This window comes from Rhincodon typus, chromosome 3 (genome assembly GCF_021869965.1).
Source record: "Rhincodon typus isolate 14 chromosome 3, sRhiTyp1.1, whole genome shotgun sequence".
Taxonomy (NCBI): Eukaryota; Metazoa; Chordata; class Chondrichthyes; order Orectolobiformes; family Rhincodontidae; genus Rhincodon; species Rhincodon typus.
This window is the reverse complement of record NC_063334.1, coordinates 98,436,604-98,450,895: the sequence shown is the minus strand read 5'-3', so window position 1 is coordinate 98,450,895 and position 14,292 is coordinate 98,436,604. Positions and strand designations below refer to the sequence as shown.

The 14,292-nt window shown below is 38.8% G+C and overlaps 1 protein-coding gene across 1 annotated transcript in view; it reads right to left on the bottom strand.

Annotated features, from left to right (window-relative positions):
• Positions 1–14,292, bottom strand: part of iqgap2 (IQ motif containing GTPase activating protein 2) — a 333,913-nt gene that overhangs the window by 165,097 nt on the left and 154,524 nt on the right. Inside the window, exon 4 of the mRNA XM_048593829.1 lies at positions 8,999–9,076. Coding sequence (XP_048449786.1) covers positions 8,999–9,076 — 78 coding nt within the window. The remainder of the gene's footprint in view (positions 1–8,998; positions 9,077–14,292) is intronic.

Genomic DNA, 14,292 nt, shown 5'->3' with positions numbered 1-14,292 from the left:
TCCCAGTCACTTATGGAATGGTCTTTCCATAATGTAACTGCATTATTAGAGCCTCTTAAGTCTCCGCATACCTTGTAATATATTATCTAGCATTAGAATGTAATAAGCAGTACTATAAAGAAACCCAACCTTGAAGACAGTTCTTGACTCAGCTTCTTCTCAACCAGTTTATCTTGAACCCAACTATCACATGGGCATATAGCCCCATACAACCAAAGATGTCATTTTGTATTTTCCCAATGTCTTACTTCCCCATCTTTGTGTCATCATCAAATTGGACAAACATGCCTTCCGTCCCTCCATCCAGTTTGTTGATATAGATTGTAAACTACTGCAATCGAAGCACTGATCCCTGCAGTACACTAACAGTTACATCTAGCCAACCTCAAAAAAAAACACTCACTCATTTACATGCCCTTTCTCTGCTTCCTGTTAGTTAGGCAATCTTCTCTTCACGCTGATATGCCAACTCCCTACCAGGAGTTCCCAAAGTGGAGCTTAAATTTTAGGGTCATGAGCTCAGAGGCTGCCTTGCCCGACTGACCTACTCCTACTCTTATTGGACTTCTCCTACCCACATTCCCAGCATCACCCCATTGGTCGCTACAGGGTGATTTTAAGCCTCGAAATGCAGTCACAGTTGGCGCAAGTTTGGAAGCACTGCTCTATTAGTGTGCTCTTTCAATTTCTGTAATAACCTTTGATGTGGCATTTTATCAAATAGAACCCATGTACAGCACATCCACTGATTCCCTTTAGCCGCAACATGTGTTACTGCAAAGAATTCCAACATATTAGTTAAGGATGGTGACTCTACTGATCATCTTGAACATGTCCAAACATTTGGCTGTAATATCTTTAAAAATAGCTCTGTGCATTCTGCCACTGCATCACTATCGATCAATCCTTCAACCTCATTTGCCAGCTGATATAGTACCACTTTCCCCAGGGGAGGTGCTTGTGCCCCATGAACTAGAACCCACTTCTCCCTCACATTCTTAGGCAATGCATTCACCTCTCTAATTTGATTTGCACAATGCCAACTTGCATGCGGCTTATTTCACTTTTCAGTGATTATGACCATTGAGGCTCTGCGCTTTATTTGATACCTAGCTCCTCAAACAGGCTACGCAGAACATCCTTCTTTGGCCTCGTTAGGTAGGTACTACCTAGATGGACTGCAATGGCTGGTTTCCCTTCCTCTTCCTACGAGTTCTCGTCCAGTTCTTGAGCAAAGTCTGGCGCAGGGAAGGCAGCACAGCTGATTGACACTACTCTCTGCAGCAAACAGCATGGGTCCAATCTCTGACTATACTGTCCCCTGGTGCTGTTACGTTCCTTTTTGCTTCCTGCAATTGTCTGGCTCTGCACATCAGGAGCCGCGGGTCAGTTGCTCACCCGCCCTGCAGACCCCACTTTCTGGTCCTACAGCCACCCACAAGAGGAAATAAGGTCTCAGCATCTGCCCTGTCAAGCATCTTATGAATTTTATATGTTTCAATAAGGTCGTTTCTCATTCTTCCAAATTCTGATGAGTACAACTCTACCTTACTCAAGCTGTCCTCAAACAAACAAGCAAGCAAACAAGCAAGCAAACAAACAGTCTCTATCCAGGATCAATCTAGTGAATCTTCTTTGGAATACTTCCAATTCCAGCATTGTTCCTTGGATAAGAGAACAAAAACTGTTCACAGCATTCCAGTTGTAACCTGCGTAGTCCTTGACCAGTTTTACTATTTTTATGCTCCATTTCCTTTGAGACAAAAGCCTACACTCTTTTTGCCATCCCTATTACCCATTGAATTTGGATGCTAGCTTGATGAATTTTGTCATTCCCGCACAAAGACCCCAAATCTCCAAAGAACTTTTGTCTGTCCCTGATGTGTTGCAGTGTTTCTGGCTCAGTCTCCAGGTCATAAACTCTGAGCCAAAGCTGCTCAAACTTCATTTACTGCAGAGATGTTTGCCTTCAGCAAACTGGTGTCCACCTAGGACCAACTGTTACAGCCTGGTAGTATCTAGCTCCTGCACTGACCTCACACCCACTAGGCCTCTCATAATCCTGGGCTGTTAATATCCACAAACTTCATCTCTCTCCAAGCCCCTCTTGAACAAGAGCTGACCATCAGACCACACCTGATCACGTGAGTTGGCCAAAACAGATTTATTTACAGAAACAAGAATACAGAACAATCCTATCTTGGGTAAAATAACCACACGTCATCAAAGCTTTTAATTCTACAACTACTCTACGAGTGAAAAATATAGGGCATCTCCTTAACAAATGGTGTGCAAAAGCTTGAACCCTTCACTATCAGCCCTCACATTTATGTTTCTGTTTCTCAGGCCTGGAGCTAAAATGATCGTTTAGACAAAACTGTTAAGAGTGCACATTAATAGTTCATTGCTTCCTCTGACAGTCTCAGTTCCTGATTGAATGACCCACAGTAAGTACTGTTTATTAAATTCAAACAATGACGTGAACCTTTCCTGGTTTAATTAACAGAGTATGGAAGCAGAAATCAAAAGTCACCTTAAGAAAAGCCAATACAAGCAACCTAGAACATCCCCAACCTCAGCTGTAATGTATACACAGCTCAAATTATGGCCAAACACAAATACAAAGTTAGCTTTATCTCTTTTGACCTGCATAGAGTAACAGTAATACAAGAGAGATAGGGCTGGATTACATGCAGAGTATGGGCTCGATTACCCCAGGGCAGATTTCTTGAGTGAGTCAACCTTCAGTGAACCAGCCCACCCTGCTTTTATAGCTTGGTTAGTAGTTCTTTGATTAGATAGAGGTGGAAGTTTCAACTGTTTGACGTCTCATAATTGGCTAGAATGCAATCAGAAGCCAGCAGCTTTGCACCCTTTGGACGCTAGTAGGCGGTCAGTATTGTGGTTGGGCTAAGAGTTAGCTTAATGGACTCGGATATTCTGATACACCTGGGATTTCACTGGATCCCGGCTGTCAGGCCCTGGTAAGGTCAGTGGTAGCAGTGTAGGAGATGGGCAGAGGGTGAGGGTGAACATGGGGAGGCAAAATTATGGAGAGAGGTCTCAAATTTGCACCAGAGAGGCAGAGGGACAAGGATATTGCCCACTTGGGTGACAGATGGGCAACCAAGCTGATGCATTCAGCCAACACATGCAAAATGATGGTGTGTCTGATTGGACAGGTAGGTAATGGGCACACAGCACCCTAATTTATACATTTGAACATCCCACTGCTGACAGCTAACCAGTGAAAAGGTAACACATTAGTGCCTTACCAAAATTACCACCACATTTAATAATGTTTCTTGAGCTGATTGTAAAAGTATAACTTTATCAAGTAGTCAATCAACAGAGCTTAAGAACTTAAAATGAATGCAGCATCAAGTATGCTATCCATGTCAAGTTCATCCTGTGCGTACTGCATAGGCCAACATTGATATACAAGAAGAGGGTACAGAAATGCAATCAAAAAAATGTACATAAGAGATACACATGCATAAATTTCAAAGATTGAAACTATGACTGTTGTGTTAACAATGAATAAATGCTGAGCTCTGTTTCACTCTAAACAAAATGAATTGAAGCAATTGAAAAAGGGTTGAGTGTGCTGGAAGCTAGGTGAAAACAGCCAACTCAAATGAAACAAAAACCTCCCAGCATTTTCTCCTGAAGTATAAATTCATCACTTTCCTTTGTCAGATTTCTCACCAAGCGGCAGAATTATTTTCCGCTGACGATGATTCAGCCTATCTCTGCTCTACACTCTTCCCTGCTAAAAGTTAACCTTTTCCTCAACCCTGTTTCAGTCCCTTAAATACATTTTCTGAAATTGTATGGCACATCTGATCTACATATAAAAATCATGTGATAGATTTAACTAATTTTTGAAATTCAAGGTTGAAGTTTTAAAGTTAAAGTTATTAAAGATTTTAAGTTATTAAAGTTTTTAAGTTATTTAAACTTTTAAGTTAAACTTACTGAAGTTTTGGCAAACATGAAAGGTGATGTACGAACAATCAAAGTAACCCTCTCTCACCAAAAATATATTCAAATTTTTTTTTGGCCTGAGAAATTAACAGTTGCAGGGCTAACTAATGGTAACCCATCATCTCGAGGTCTCCAATCAGAAGAATAGATCTGCAGTCACAAGTGGTGACGTTGGTATTACACTGAGATAAAGCTTTATTTCTGGTAATAGACATGGATCCTTGAAATAAAGTACTGCTGTTTTGTAGCAGCATACTGTAGTTTGAAGAGTATTCAATTTCCTGCCCTCCTCCTAACTTGGCCACCTCTCCCCTCCCAAGAAAAACTAATATCCCCTTTTAATACAAATAACAACTTTTATTCAGGATACTGAGTTACACTGAAACACTAATTGTGAATAGAGTGCAACTGGCAATTACAGTATTTGATTCATTCTTTAAAGAGGGAGCTCTTCACATGATCACTGCTGAGAAAGCCCACTTCAGTGGCATTGCAATATACTTTGTTGGATCCCGACACCAGGGAGCATTCTTTTCTTTAATTAAAGAAAGAAAAACTCTCGTCTCACACAAGTTCTTTTGTAAATCATGAGACATTCCTGAGAAGTGACAGCTTTTATACTTTTATATATCAAAGTCTTCCTTTGTAAGCAAGTGAGGATCAAATGACAGATATAATGAAGGCCTTCCTACCATTGCTGAGAAATGTTTGAAAAGATGAGTCTACATGCCATCCAGAATGCAGCTCTTTTCAGTAACTAACTTTTTGTTTTGTTCTGGTCAGGTGCTGATAGTCGGACCATGTTGATAATGGAAGTTTAAAAAGATTTTTACTTGCATAGAAGGTCTGAAAATTTCATTTCACGTGCTTAAAACATTACAATAGATCTATCTGGAGGAGGCAACACTAAATAATATGTAAAAATAGAACAAAAAACTGCAGATACTGGAGATCAGAAACTAACAAAAACAGAAATTTCTGCAGAAACTCAGCAGATCTGGCAGTATCCATTAAGAGTAAGCAGAATTAACAGAATTAACATTTCAAGTCCAGAAGGAGCTCAACTCAAAATGTTAGGAAATAACAACTTTTTAACTGATTTTGATCAATATTCAGCATAGTTGTGTGCATTTAAACAAAATGTATTTTGCCCATTAATACAATACGCTTCAAGAATCATTCCTCCCTTTAGATTCAAAACAATAACATTTTTAAGTTAAGAAAAGAAAGCCAGTCATTGATTTGAAGCCAGAGGATCACAAGACTTGCCATCTGTTTTATTAACAACCAAACGGATCTGGATTTAGTCCATTTGGGCCACTTCTACATAGCCAGTCGTGAGGAATGGCCTGAAACCTGGGAGCCAAATTCCACAACCATGACTTCAGCCATCCCATGCCCATTATCAACTACATAGGATGTCTGATATTTTGACTGAAAACCAAAGGTTGATATATTAACTACTGATGAGTTATAAGAAAGGGATAAGTGGAAAGGAAAGGAACTAATCAATTGAGTCAATGCTGATAATGTAACAAATGATTCTAAGGAAAATAGATGAAACCAACCAACAGATGATGGGCAGTCTGAAAGCATTAAGCAAAGTCAAGTCTCAGATCTGGGATGCATTGCATGTAGAATATTTAAATAAATGATTGAAATTGTATGTGTTCTAGTACACATCGCTATATGGGAGGGAAGTGAGGCAGTATCTAGTAATAATGATCACAGCATCAAGAGGAAGGCAGGCTTGTTGGGCAAGTTAGCGGTGTTCTTGTATTTATATGATCATTAGGGAACCCTGGGATACTGGAATGATGTACATGTTTTCCTCTGCCCATTAGGCAAAGTTTCAAAACTTGACTTCCATTGAAGTGAAAGTATGAGAGGTCATTTTGAATAAATAAGGGAAGAAATAACTGAAGAAATATAAAATTAGAAATAAATTGGGTGTAAGTTACTTCCAATAAATCTCATGGCAACAGATAAGAACATAAGAACTAGGAGCAGGAGTAGGCCATCCGGCCCTTCGAGCCTGCTGCGCCATTCATTAAGATCATGGCTGATCTTTTCGTGGACTCAGATCCACTTACCCGTGTTCTCACCGTATTCCTTAATTCCTTTATTGTTCAAAAAAAATCTACCTTATCTTTAAAAACGTTTACTGAAGTAGCGTCAACTACTTCACTGGGCAAGGAATTCCATAGATTAACAACCCTCTGGGTGAAGAAGTTCCTTCTCAATTCAGTCCTATATCTGCTCCCTCTAATCTTGAGGCTATGCCCTCTTGTCCTAGCTTCACCTGCCAGTGGAAATATCCTCTCTACTTCGATCTTATCTATTCCCTTCATAATTTTATATGTTTCTATAAGATCCCCACTCCATCTTCTGAATTCCAATGAATATAATCCCAATGTGGGCAGACAAGAGTATGGAAAAGTTAAAAGTTAATTATCTGAGTATTCACGCATAGAGAAGGTAGCGTGATGGGTCCAGACATTTAATTTTATTTTATTAAGGAAACATGAAGATTTAGTTTTGCAAATTGCACTGGAGTATGCCTTACCTTCAAGCTTTGGGGCTGCAATGTTTCTCTGAGGAGTCCAAATGAGATACTGTGTGAAGCTAGTCAGCTGGCAACCTGGAACTAGCGGAGTGCTGAGGGATCAGTGTTGGATTACTTAAAATATACATTAATGACTTGGATGTGGCAAGTGAATCTACAATAGCCAAGTTTGCAAATGACACAAAAATAGGTGGGAATTCCAAAAGCGCGAATGACTCAGTGCGCAGAGGGATATAGCCAGCTTAAGAGAGTGGGTAAAAACATTTGTCAACGTGGAATATAATGTGGGAAAATGTGGGAAAATGTGAGATTGTGCATTTTGGCAGGCAGAATAGAGAAGCTGAATATTATTTAATTGGAGAAAGACTGCAGCAAGTTACAGAGCAGTCCTTGTCCATGAATCGCAAAGAGCTAGCATCCAAGCTCAGCAATAGGGAAGGCAATGGAATGTTGGCCTTTATTTCAAGAGGAATGGAGTATAAAAACAGACAGACTTTGCTGAAACTATACAAGGGATTAGTCAGATCAGAGCTGGAATACTGTGAATAGTTTTGGACACTTTTTTTGAAAATAATGACATTGGAGGCAGTCCAGAGAAGGCTCACTAGGCTAATACGACAATATGAAGGGACTGTCTTATGAGGAGAGGTTGAGTAGGGCCTGTACCCATTGCATTTTAGAAGAATAAGAGGCAAGAGAGATTTAATTCAAATAAATACGAGGTGTTGCATCTTGGTAAGACAGGCCAGAGCAGGACTTACACAATTAATGGTAGGGCTCTGGGGCGTGTTTTCAAACAGGGAGACCTAGGGGCGCAGGTACATAGTTCCCTGAAAGTGGTGTCACAGGTAGACAGGGTGGTTAAGAAGGCCTTTGGTACACTCGCTTTCATCGGTCAGAGCACGGAGTATAGGATTTCAGACAATATGGCTGGACAAGACATTAGTGAGGACACTTTTGAAGTACTGCGTACTACTCTAGTCACTTGGAAATGTAGACCAGAACACTTTGGTCCAAGAAGAAAAGGAAAATGTTATTGTATTAAAATAGTTACTATTTAAGTATTTGAACTCTAAATACTTTCTTGGTAAATCTCTGCATGTTTAAATGTTATTCACTATTGTATGCACTTTACTAGCTCTAAGTCTAGCGTGCTTCAAAGGCTCAAGATATTCTGCATCAACCTTCAGAAAGGTTGTTATTAAACTGGAAAGAATGCAAAAAAAATTTACAAAGGCTGTTACCGAGACTGGAAGGTTTGAGTTATAAGGAGAGGCTGGATAGGCTGGGACGTTTTTGCTTGTTGTGTCAGAGGCGGAGGGGTGGCCTTATGGAGATTTATAGAATCAAGACAGGCTTAGATAAGGTGATTTTCCAAGGTCTTTTCCCCAGGGTAGAGGAGTCCAAAACTAGAGGGAATGGATTTAAGGTCAGAGGGGAAAGATTTTAAAAAAAAGAGACCCGAGGGGCAACATTTTCACACAGAGGGTGGTGCATATATGGAACAAGCTGCCAAAAAAAGTGGTATATGCGGGTACAATAACAACATTTAAAAGGCATTTGGACAGGTACATGGATAAGAAGGGTTTAGAGGGATCAGTTTCCATTGTAGATGCAAATCAGGCATTTTGGACTGAATGGTTTGTTTCTGCTCTGACATCTCGTGGTCTTGTGGACTGAGAACAAAGGCACCAATAACAAGAAAGTATCATTTCTGACTGACACTTTATACAATCAGTTTCTATTGTAGATGTGAATTAGGCATTTATAATGGGAAAAGCTAACAATAACAAAGAAAACAAAGTAGGCTGGTTTCCTAGGTTAGTCCTGTACCCTGTAGTATACCTACTCAACACAAATTTACTTCAGTTCTTAAACTATCATTTGATGTAGCTACAGTTTTTTTTGGGGACAGAGTTCCAGATCATACCTTATGTGAAGATATGTCTCCTAATACCATCCTGAACAAGCTAGCTCTTATTTTAAAGATACATCATTCCAAATTTGTCCAACAAAGGAAATAGTTTCTTTCCAGCTACTGTTTCAGTCTTCTTCTCTTCAACATAAAAGTATCAAATCATGTACAAGGATTGACAAAAAAAATAACAATTTCTTTATTTGAAGACTTTAAACAGGTAGCAGTTAGCTAGGAGGCCAAGTATATTACATCTAACCTGAACTCCCACTGCTTACAGACTGAATCATCACATCCTATAGTGTGGGTGGTGACTGAAAGCACTTTAAGATACAACTTCATGTAATTGTAGCTAAATATCCTCGAATTCTATCACTCAATACTTTGATTTGATCAACAGTTCAATACTTAATAAAAGATGTGTGCTAAAAGCATCAGAACAGAAGTTAATTGACACAAAGGACCTCTACACATGGAAAAAAAAAGTAAATGTTATAGATCAAAATGAAGACTCGCACTAAAACAATTACCTTGGGTAATCCAACTGAATCCATTGCTCTGAGCCACTGCACTGTATTGTCAGTGTGTCGGAAATGTAGTCCAGAACGCTTTGGCACAAGAAGAAAAGGAAAATGTTATTGTATTAAAATAGTCATTATTTGAACTCTCAATACTTTCTTGGTAAATCTTTGCATGTTTAATGTTATTCACTAATGTATGCACTTTACTAGCTCTAAGTCCAGCGTGCTTCAAAGGCTCAAGATATTCTGCATCAACCATCAGAAAGAACCGAATGCAGTAAAAAGTTCCCATTTTGACTTATCTCAGTAATTTAGCTTGCCTGTGCAATCATGTGATCATCATCTTTGAACATAATCAGAATAACATTACACTGGAAATATATTAAACAGCAAAGAACAGAATTCAATTCAAGCAGAAAAGCAATATGTAGCTCATAGTGCATAAGGAATGAAATCATCTGCAATGTCTCCGCTAAACCGTGATAACATAATATTTTTGTATAGTTGCTACATGAGCTATCTGACCCGACTTAATTGTATTAAAAATTTTTAAGAGGATTTACCAATTTGAAACAAAAACAGGTTAGAAAATACCTTCAAAAACAAAAAGGAAGCAAATTTACACAAATGTTAGGAGAAGCTGCTGAAGACCTGTGCATCTGGATTTGCTGGTTGATAAATGCAGTCAACGACAAGAAATTTGCACAAAGTCTGATGAAATATGTAAACATGAGGTATGGTCTTTTGACTGTAATAACCGTTTTACTGGATCAGCTATGATTTTTAGTGAACAATATCTGCCTATTTTTATTGTTTTTTTTTGCTATTATTAAGATCCTGTCGCACTGCTCAACAAGAATCCAGAGCCTTGCTGTTTCACAACGGAGGTATTTGGTCTTATACCAAACAGCAGATAACACCTTAACCGAAGCTACTGATCTACGATCACTAGAGTTTTCTAATGCCAACCATTTATCCTGCTATTCAGTGGCCTTGATTATCTACTTTTAGATGTACATTCAATTTCCTCTGTTGCTCCTTTTCTCTCTCAGAATGCACAACAAGATTTATGCAACATTTGCCCAGTTTGGCTGCTTTGCTATCAAATGGGAAGAGCTGAGTAGTTTCAGAAGTGAGTGGTGCCACAGGATTGGTGTTGGGGTTGCAATGGTTTTGAGTTTTTAATGGCACTACAGTAGAGTTTCCCACACTTAACAGAATGGGAGTCATGGAATTTGGATGTAATGTGTGCTAGGTGACTGTGTTTGGCAATAGTTTTGAAAGGAAATGTGATGTTTCACAGTTCTAAAACAGAAAGAGCAAAGTCTTACAGATATACAAAAAGGTCACAATGCATATAAACCAATACATTGTTAGTTCAAAAATGCTTTCTGCATTTTCAATGCTTTGATACAATTGATTTTTTAAAAATTTTCAAGCCCTAAATGCTTGGCTCAATGAATATATTTTGTAGCACTGACTGCTAGGGAATGTGTACATCCTCTTGCCAACATTTAGAAAACCTACTGCAAAAATTTATCACAAATTAAAGTGCTCAGAAGTATGTGATTAATGCTCCTTGCAAATTTTTAAATTAGATCTCAAGTTTTGTGCTTCTTCTTCCACTTCCCTGTAGGGGGACAGGTAACAAAACGTTAACACTTTAACTCAGAAAACAGAACCTTAACTATGCCTGAAACAAAGAAATGCAGCAATGCAGTTGACAGACAGCGCCCAATCAAGGTAGGTGCTGGAAAATGTCAGCAAAACTCAACACATTCATTCAATTCACTTTCAAAATCATTTAGGCAATGGAGAAGTTGGAGATAATTGAAGATGGGCCAGAAATCTACATTATTTTGAGTCAGGAAGCTGTTATCGCTTATAATGGAAATAGTTAATAAATAGTATTATTACAAAGTTACCATAAGCTATGTACCTCTCTTTGAGGGGATATGCAAACTTTGCTTCATCAAATCATTTCCACCCTGATTTACATAGCCTGTTCAAGAAGTGCTTTGGTTTAGCTACCACCTCTCTAAGAATCAGACCACTAACAGGGCTTCCAACTTACTAAACACTCAGTTCTATTTCACTTTGAGGCAAGTGTTGTTCAAGCTCTGTCAGATTGACTCTCTGGCCCAAATGTCTGCATCAAAAAAGTGTGTCATGCAGATTCAGGAACATCTCCCTTTTCATTGCAGCTTCTGGCTTTTATGAAAGATCACATTTGATATTTCTTTAGCTTAGCTGTGCTGCACAATCATAAAAAATTGTAACCGGGTCCCTGCATCACAAGACCTTGGAAAATTTCTGCTCTGCCTTATTACACATTTGATTGAAACTAGGTATCACAAGAATGACTGAATTATTCAGCTGTTTATTATTTAGCTATCAAAATAATATCGCATTAAATGAGGCCATGGTAAATCTTTAAAACCAGACACTGGGCTTATGGTAAATGTGAATAAGGAAATGGCAAGCAGTCACAAACAAAAATGAGTATTATTTAAATAGCGTAAAACTGCAGAAAAATGCAACACAAAGGGACTTGGGAGTACTTGTGCACGAAACACAAAGCTAGCACACAGGTGCAGTGGATAATCGGGAAGGCTAATGGAATGTTAACTCTTATTTCAAAGGGTTGGAGTGTAACAGTAGGGAAGTCTTACTGCAACTGTTCAAGGTTTGGTGAGACCATATCTGGAGTCCTTCAGCCTAATTTGCTAAGTCACTCAAATGCCACCATTAGATTTCAATGTGCATGTTAACAAGACAAGTTAGATAGGAAAGGGTGACACTGAAGATAAATTTCTAAAATGCCCGAAGAACTGAAGCACTATGTTGCAGCACCTACGTGGGAACAGGTAGATTTCAAATCCAGTAACTTGTAATGAAGTAGGATTAAATAAGAAATCTTTCAGTTAAGGATCATCTAGGGGTAGTGATGACAATGTGGTAGAATTTCAAACTCTGAGGGAAAACAACTTGGATCTCAAACTAGTGTCCTCAACTTAAATAAGGGCCATAACAGAAGTGTGAAGAAATTGTTGGCTAAAGCAGGCTGGGAAAATAGACAAAGGAGAAAGGCAGTGGTAGACATTAAAGCAGATATCTCATAATGTTCAGCAAAAATTTACTATAGTCAGAAACTCTACTGCAGTTAACAAATATGGTCAAGAAGAGCATCCAATCAAAAACTAAAGCATACAAACCAGCAAAATCTAATAGCAGGCCAGACAGTTGGGAATTTTTTTTAAACCAACAAAGGATGACTAAAAATCTAATGAAGAGTGTGAAAACATTATGAAAGTAAATTGTCAACAAATGAAAATAAATATAAAGAGCTTCAACAGGTACATAAAATGAAACAAATGTTTGGAGGGTGCAATTGGGAACTGGGAAATGGCAAATAACTTAAACCAGTATTTTGTGTCAGTCTTCACGGTGGAGAACACAAGACACATTCCAAAAATAACAAAGAAGCAAGTTACTAATGGCAGAAAATATCTTGAAACAGTCCCTATCATGAGGGACAAAGTATTTGACCAACTATTGGGACTAAAGGCAGGCTATTCACGAGTACTTGATGACCCAGATCCAAAGATTTTAAAGAAAGTGGAGGCACCCCTGGTTGAAATATTCCAGAAATCGCTGGATATCCAAGGGCTTCAGCAGATTGGAAAATTGTAAATGCAACATCCATGTTCAAGGGAGGAAGGAAGACAAAAATTGGAAACTCTAGGCCAGTTAGCCTAACATTTGTCATTGGGAAAATGCTCAAATCTATTATTAAGGAAGAAATGGGACATTTGGAAAAGCTGAACACAATTAAACAAAAGAGAAATTACATTTTACAAATTTTCCAGAGTTCTGAGGGGATATAACAAGCAAAATTGATAAAGGGGAAGCAACAGAGATAGTGTATTGGGATTTTCAGAAGACAATCGACAAGGCAATGCATAACAGACTATTGCACAAGATGGGAACTCACAGTATTGTGGATAATACACTAGCATGGACTGAGGGTTGGTTAACACACAGAAGGCAGAGTTAGGATTAATTGGTCTCCTTCAGCTTGGAAGATGCTAATAGTGGAGTTCGACCAGGGTCAGCCCTAGGGCCTCTATTACTTACAATCTGCATTCATGACTTGGAGGGGGGAGCACGCTCTACACTATCCAAGTCCCACATAGACAATTCATCTCAGCCTCTTGAGGTCCCACCATTACAGATTTCATCTAACATTCATTTAAATTGATTCACTCCATGCGATAGCAAGAAATAGTTCAAGGGCTGAATAATGCAATGGCTATGGGACCTTATAACATTCCAGCAATAGTACTGAAGATTTGTGCTCTGGAATTAGCTATATCCCGAACCAAGCAGCTCTAGCACAGTTAAAACACTGGCATCTATCAAACATGGAAATTACCCCAAGTATGTTCTGTTTGTAAAAGAAAGTCAAATCTCTCATGGCCGATTACTGCCCATCAGGCTACCTTCACTCATCTGTAAAATGATAGGCGGTGTTGTTGACAGTGCTGTCAAGCAGCAATTGCTCAAAAATAAGCTGCTCCTGGATGCTCAGTTGGGATCTGACACACGATCTCAGCTCCTGACTTCATTACATTCTTGCTTCAAACATGGACAAAAGAGCTGAATTCCAGAGGTGAGGTGAGAGTGACAGCCCTTGATATCAAGCAGCATTTGACCAAGTGTGGTATCAAGGTGCCATAGCAAAACTGGAATCAATGGGAATTGAAGAAATTTCCCGGCTGATTAGTCATACCTGGCACAAAAGAAGCTGACTGTGGTTGTTGGAAATGAATCATCTCTGTTCAGGACATTTCTGCACCATTGATGTCATTGTTTGACCATTGCAATGTCCTTTTATATATGATTTTGTTATCCTAAGCAGTAACCACCTTTTCCCACAACACCTAAATCAACTCAAGGTAAGTTCAATGAATAGAGAATAACCAGATGTTTTCTTAGTAAGCCTGTTACACTGAAGAAAGCCACACCAACCAACTGTTTCAAATATTAACTTTTTTGTCAAAATTACCCTCAAAGAAGCAACTGTTTAAAGCCTTGAGAAAACTGTACTTTGAAAGCGGTTATTCATTGAACTGGAAAGCAGCTCAGCATGATCATAAGCCAGTTAGTAATGGAGGTCTAATTCAAAGTGATGCTGGGCCTTAAATGGGTACTGCTTTTTTAAAAATATGCATGGCAAGGCATTCTTTTCTTTTCTGCAAACACGAGATAAAAAATGAACTGAAACAGCTGATCATCACATC